The 7,540-nt window shown below is 33.6% G+C and overlaps 1 protein-coding gene across 1 annotated transcript in view; it reads left to right on the top strand.

Annotated features, from left to right (window-relative positions):
* LOC112523293 (mediator of RNA polymerase II transcription subunit 22a-like) overlaps positions 1–3,021 on the top strand; it is a 6,869-nt gene extending 3,848 nt beyond the window's left edge. Inside the window, exons 3-5 of the mRNA XM_025132828.1 lie at positions 1,418–1,483; positions 1,628–1,876; positions 2,697–3,021. Coding sequence (XP_024988596.1) covers positions 1,418–1,483; positions 1,628–1,867 — 306 coding nt within the window. The 3' untranslated portion in view covers positions 1,868–1,876; positions 2,697–3,021. The remainder of the gene's footprint in view (positions 1–1,417; positions 1,484–1,627; positions 1,877–2,696) is intronic.
* The last annotated feature ends 4,519 nt before the right edge of the window (positions 3,022–7,540 follow it).

The raw sequence follows: 7,540 nt of genomic DNA, 5'->3' as shown, positions 1-7,540 counted from the left end.
GTATGGTGGTTGGGGGTGTGGGGGGTGGGTGGTACCGTGGTAGCTATGACGACAACAATAGTGGCATGGTGGTGGTGGGGGTGGGGTCACAACTGCCACACCCGCCACACCCGCCTTCCCCCCAAACAAAGATGGAGATTCCATTCCAATTCGTACTAACCAGACACGTGGTCAAATTCTTTCAAAGTCAAATTCCTTTAATGGATTCCAATTCCACCAAATTCCATTATGCCTACCAAATTTCCAAGGGTTTATATGATGAATTTTTCCTGCAATCAATGACTTTACTTCTAAAACATAGATGCTTCCTTTTGTTCAAGCCCTTAGGGTGGGGTGTTTCGGTTCTTCTATCAAGTAGGAATCACAATCATCAAATTCATCCAAGGTTGTATGAGAGCAGGTCTGCAGGTGCAGTAACTTGTCTCTATCGATTTATTATCTCACTGGAGCTGAAAACACCGATCCCTTTCTTGCCCATTTGATAAAACCACCTCAAAGTTTGGATAAATTATCAATGCCCCTCAAATTGTCAAGCTTGGTTTGCTTAATTTAGCATCTGTGTTAGAAACTTAATTTAATTTCAAATTGGAGTATAACTATAGTAACCTTAAACATTCATAACTAAACTTGTAGACCTAACCTCAATGTATCTTCCCTCTTCCATCACGCTATCACCACCACCGCTACCACCACCACTAGCCGCCAGCTTTCTTCCTTGTGTTTTAGATAGCATCAGCTATAGAGATAAGTGGTAATCTTAAGGTTAATCTTTTTTGACTTTCTATATGTTGTTGTTCTAATTAAGGAGGAATAATTCCCAACAAAAGCTGTTACTGAAGTGATTTTTCTTTATTTACATGCATTGCTGTCATGTTAGTACCAAAAATGTCTTTCTGGGGTATAATTGACCTGAGAATTCATCTTCTGAATTATTTGTTCACAACCACCTGGCATTGTTACGGGGGCGGACCTACATAGCATCATATGGTGGCATGGGCAACCACTTCATGGTTCTGTCTTAAGGGAAAAAAATACATTTTTGAAGGGTACCACTGTATTGTGTTGTTGGGTGCCACCATATAGTTTTTAAAACTGAAAGCTTGGCGCAAATCTTTAATGGCAAAGTTGGTAAATGTTGCTCACTTTGTACAAAACCCCCGGCTTTGAGTCCCACTTTTGTCAAATTTCTTAGTTTTTAGCTTAAATTTTGGTGTCTTTTTTATATCTCATGTTTAAAAAACATTAATTGCCAAGATTTGAACATGGGTTCCTTCTGTGCAAGGACAAGGAACCAACCAACCAATCTATACTAATATTGTGAAATATTTCTACAAATTTATTTTTATAGTCAAATTGTGCCACCATCTAAAAAACTTCTTGGGTCCGCCTCTGCTTTGTTAACTTACTTATCTTGTAGGTTAATGATCCTCCTGTAAGAAACTCACAAGAAGCTTTCATGATGGAGGTGCGGGCAGCAAGAATGGTACGGCCATCATGACTTTTTTTGTGGGTAAACGTCCCCTTAGCGTCAATATATTTCGTTACTATCGATCTTTCCGATAGTTTGATTAGAACTAGGCTAGCCAAGATAACTTATGAAGCTGATGTACTAGTTCATAACCAACAGGTACAAGCAGCTGATTCTTTGTTGAAATTAGTATCGGAGTTAAAGCAGACGGCTATATTTTCAGGATTCGCGTCTTTGAATGACCATGTAGAGCAGAGAAGCGAGGAGCTAAACAAGCAGGCTGAGAAGACGGATAGGATATTGGGTAGCATTGGTGAAGATGCTGCTGCTAGCCTTAAGGAGATGGAATCACATTACTATTCTTCTGTTGTCAGGTCAAACCAACACTTGCAACAATGATTTGCAAATGTAAGAAACTTTTGCACTTAGATCCATTTGAAATGTATTTGTGGTTAGTTTCAAATGAGAAAGTCAGTCAATTTGCGAGAAGACGAGAGTTCCAAGATCATATATGATTATATGTGGTCCGCACGCTTAATCATGTATATGATTAAACACATACTGCATGTACCGGCAATAGTGGGTGACCTTCCCCCACGACCTTTGTCACGTTCACCAAGTCGCCCGCTTTCCTTTTGGATGTGTTCAATTATATATGATAAAGCTTTCGTATCATGTACAATCATATATGATCTTGGAACTTCTCGTAAATTGACCAACTTCTCATTTGAACTTGACCCTATATATAAGGCTCGAGGAAAAACCACAAAAAATGAAAAACTGAAGAACACCGTGATAACTACTTCTCATCGTGAGTTTGTGGGTTTCTGTCACTTGTTCATCCCCTTCTCCTGTCCTTTTACAACTCCGGCTTCCTTCCTTGGATATGTCATTTTTTTAATAGTCGACCAACATTTTTGACGTCCGTTTCTTCTCCCCCTTTTCACACACCACCAGATTTGGGTGTTTTAAAATCCGTCAACAAATTAAAACCGATGAATCAATGACTTCCTTTCATGTTGCACACGCACATACCATTGAAACAAACCTCAAAGAACTCTAAAAATACAACAATCATAGAGAAAAAGAACAAACTCAGGTTCTTTGTGTTTTCTATTGTGGTCTTTATTTTTCATCTTAATACAACAAAACGAGATATGCGATGGTGGTCTTACACATGCCAAATTTTGTATACACACAACCTTGATATTTTTGACACACGTTGCAGGTGTTCACACACACATATATGTAGAGAGAAGACGATGGTTTTGCAGCTAGAGGGTCCTCGGAGGGCGTTCTCTCAAAGTTGGGTCGATTTGGTCATGAAGTTATGGTGTTGCTACAGGGGCGGGATTAGTCAAATATGAGATAAAGGTGGCCATTCGAGTCGCCAGGAAAAGGACGAGAAAGGGGATCTCTTGCTTGAGGTGTTTCTAATTAGGGTACAATGTTTGGTTTGTGAGATCTAGAATTGAATTCCATTCCACTCGTGTCTTTTGTTTAAAGAAAGTTTAAAATCTGAAATCTCACAACCGAATGATGGTTTTCGTTTCAGTTTCAAATTCAAATTCAAATCCAAATCCAAATCTTATGGATTCTTATCATTTCCATCGCATGTATACTCCTCTTTCAACAAATATGTCTTGGGGGTTGTTTACTAAACGCTTACCGGATAAATTTCCTCTTCGGATGAACATGACAAGGGCCAAGAATCTTACCAGTAAGAGCGATGAGAAGGATGTAGAATCTTACCCGGTAAGTGTAGATGATGACTCTTACCCAGGTAAGTGTTTACCCGATAAATTGTTGCATTCGATACGTTTTGATGTACTAAAATCTTATGTATCAAGGTAAATTATAGTGTTGACTCCTATAGGTAAGCACTCACCGGGTAAGCATTTGGGTAAACAGCCCCTTAATCTCTCCATCGCCACCACGTCTCGTCTTCTCGATTCTATGGAAGCAAAGCGACCATCATCCATCTCTGTTGACGATTAATGTGTATTTTTGTGATAATCAATAAGAAAAAGTTAATTTACCCGAACAAACAAAAATTTACTAAAACTTGATATTTTATTATAAATCCTACCGACGAAACAAGATTTATAAAAGAAATAGATTTTACTTTCACTCAGAATCTTACAAATCAAACACACTAAACATTCAAAATTCTTCCACGAAATCCAAATATCTCGAAAATATTATGTCAAACCAAACGGACTTTTAATTTATCTGTCAGCTGTTAGACAATGTTAATAAGAACATTACATAAAAAGAATGATAATGAAATTCTAGGACTTAATCTTAGAGAAATGCTGCAATTTAGCTTTGGAAACAACTGCTCACAGTTTTAAAGGGTGCGTAAGGTATGATATAAGAGTCACGAAAATGAAAATTCACAACCTGTAAAAAGCGACAAAGGGTAAAACGACAGATAAACCTAAACTTTATAATAAGATTTTGGTTTCACGATGAATCGTGGTAAACGTAAAATAAGTATTTTTTTTTATTATACACACACAAATATGTACGTATAAATACAAACCCAACTCCTTGATTCCTTAAGATATCCAAAAATCAGTATGATTCATGTATTACACATATGTATCTATATACCTGTATTTATCATATCAAATATGTACATTATAAAACAAATATGTAGATATCAACTGGGTCCATGCATACGCACAATAAATACAGGTACATCTGAGTAAGTTGAAATGTTAAAAGCTAAGTAGCTGGATATAGTTATTGAAAAACTAATATCTAATGTAAAGGATAACATCAATTTAATAATTGATCATTAAATCACTTATTGTTCTATAAATCAAGAGCTTATAGATTACCTTAGAATTAGATGACATAAATTATTATTGTAAAACCTTTCACTAATTAAGATTATATCGATTAAAAATACATATACATATCCTTAAAACTTAGGGGCCGTTTACCGAATAAGCGTTTACGAAGTTACATTACCTCACCGGATGAATATGGTAAAAACCAAATATCTTACCCGGTAAAAGTAAGACAAAGATCAAGAGTTTTACCCGATAAGTGAGAGCGACGACTCTTACCATAGTAAGCGCTTACCGGATTAATTGTTGCATACAATGTCGTTTTGTGAACTAAAATCTTACCCGATAAGTAAATAATAGTGTTAAATTTTACCAATAAATATTTACCAATAAATATTTACCGAGGTAAGTATTTGATAAACAAGAGATCTATTACAAGAGAAAAATGCGATATAATGCAAGTGGTCCCGTGACTCGAGTGAGTGCCTTCCAAAATCTAGCATTATATACGTATGTCAGGTACTAAATGCCAAATACAGATATGTCCAATTATTTTCACTCATAATTAAAAGTCATGCATTAAACAGTGGTTGTTACTATAGACGTGACAAGTGGATACCATTTGTAGGAATTTAGAATTTAATCCTATTTTTGTTTAAATGATTGTTTGAATTTAAACCCCACAAACATGGGATTTAAAAATCCTCTCTAATTTGCTGGTATTTCATGAGATTTCGTAAGATTTATATATAAATGATTTTTTAAAATACGTTTAAAATATTTAATTTATAATAATCAATTAATAAAAAAGACGTTGAAACATTGTTTCTCCTTCAAGAGTTCGTTTAAACAGTAATCATGGAGTTTCGCACATTATAACAACGTGTAAATTTAGGATATTTTAAAATAAAATGTTATATTAGTTATATTATATAACAATTTTTTAACAATATTCCACTGATGTTGTAAGAGTAAATGTCCCCACCTCCAAATTGTAGCATATATTTACTGCTCCTAATTTGCAGGTGATTTTTTAGTGGCTCTAAATATAAACATGCCAATTTCTTATCCCTTGGAAACCTAACCACATTTTACACATTTAGAACGTTAATGGTATGTAATGTATGAAACAATTTCAAAATCTATTTATATAATTAATATATTATATTTATATATTTCTTTTTAAATAGCAAGCAAATGTAATTAGACTTTTTGGTGGGGGATCACTGGGAAAAAGATATAATTTAAAAAAAAAATGAAAAATATTATTTTAATAGATCGTTCTAATTTTTTTTCTTATTAAGGCAATTTATACGTTACTTGTCAATTTTCAATTTATAGTAGACGAGCTGTTGTAGCACATGTATGTTGCAGGAGTAGACTGATCTGATATGAGGGTATTGAATTTTCAACAACTATTGGTTTATTTTAGTGGTGAAAATTTTATTAATCTGGGTATATACCAACATTACAGTAAATGTTTTGGATATGTATTATTTGTACGAATTTTTTGTAAGCTACTATTTTTTGAAGGTTATTATCTTGTGGTTGAAGGTCGACGATTGCTTCACTCGTTAAACATGTAGGAGGTAATGAGATTTGAACTTGTAAACTTAATGATATTATTAGACAATATAAAGTCGAGCGTAACATATCCTTTTCTTTTTACACTTATTTCATAATTCATATCAGGTAATGCCTCGGTATTGGATTCTGAATCAAAACTTGTACGTTGTGATAAAAAATCTCCATCATTTAATGGGTACACAATCACATATCAGTTTTATCTAATCAACATTATATGTATTGGCTAAAAGAGAAACTAAAGTATGCATAAATGTAATGGTTTCTGATGAACCAAGTTAACAAGATTGGTTGAAGCGTAATTAGTTATTTCTTACCGACATACGATAGATGTTCTTTTTGGTAATGAAAGTGTGATAACTTGTGTAACATCTCAGACTAACCGTACTAGATATTGTTCGTTTTGTCTACAGATTATGATTCTTGGTTTTAAAACGCGTCTAATAGAGGAGGTATCAGGTCCCTTATAAGACAACTTTTGTTCTCATCCCCAACCAATGTGGGATCTTACAACGTCCTCGCTAGCACACTAGTCTGATTCCCGACTCTGATACTAACTTGTAATATCCTCATTTTACCATGAGAGATGTTTCGTAATCAGAAACAATTTCTCCATAAATACTCTAATATAACTGCTAAATTAAAACCGTATACAATGGAGAGAGGAGTTTTTAAGAAATCCCTAAAATGCCCTCTAATTATAATTTTAACTCAAGCTACCATAATTATTAATTTATTAATTTATCCGTTAATTTGTGGTTGATATTGGAACTCACAGTTACCACAAACTAATCAGTTACCACAAACTAATCAGTTCTCATTTGATCAAGATCAAATGGTACTATTGACGGTGTAACTGTTGATAGGTAATACTATTGGTTGATAAAGTGTTTTTGACTACTGTATCGCTTGAGACCACACGAAGATTTAGTTTAAATAGTATTCGATAGATTAATATCAGAACATTTGGTGTATGTTTGTAAGTAGTAGTTAATGTACGCGGTGTTAATGCATGCTTTTGGTTTTGGGATTTGTTTAGTAAATATGTATATATGATTTACAGGTCATAAAACAGGTAAATGGAGAGTTTATGAATAAGTCATACCGAAATTTCGATAGATTTGCTAATATAAAAGTAGGGTGTTACAATTACCTCTTAATCTTCCATATATATTTGTTGCAATTTTATCAAACACGACAACATAAACGTATTAGTTAGGAAGTGCCAATTTTATCCCTTACATATTAAGGTTTTGTTTGGCAAACTAGCTGATAAGCTAGCTGGTAGCTGACAAACTAGTTGATGACTAATAAGCTAACTGGTAGTTGATAAGTTAGATGATAAACAAATCATGTTTGACAAAACTAGCTGATAAGAATGTAAAATAATCAAAAAGAGCATTTTGAAAAATTAATCAATTACAATATTTCAAAATATAATTAAAACAAATCTCTAATGATATAATATGTTAACAAATACAAACAAGATAGTAAAATTAAATTTAAAAAATATAATAGATTGACTAAAAGAATTTTAAATTGATTATTATATATATATATATATATATATACTATATTATAAAGCATTTGGCTAAAACTCTTAAAACTCTTAAACTCGTTCATCCCTATCCGATTTCATCCCATATCTGAATTCGTGTAACTAACTGCAGATAAACACAATCAAATACAT

This window comes from Cynara cardunculus (genome assembly GCF_001531365.2).
Source record: "Cynara cardunculus var. scolymus isolate 2C chromosome LG 12, CcrdV1, whole genome shotgun sequence".
Classification (NCBI taxonomy): Eukaryota; Viridiplantae; Streptophyta; class Magnoliopsida; order Asterales; family Asteraceae; genus Cynara; species Cynara cardunculus.
Note: the sequence above shows the minus strand (reverse complement) of the source record. Positions and strands in the feature narration are given on the sequence as shown.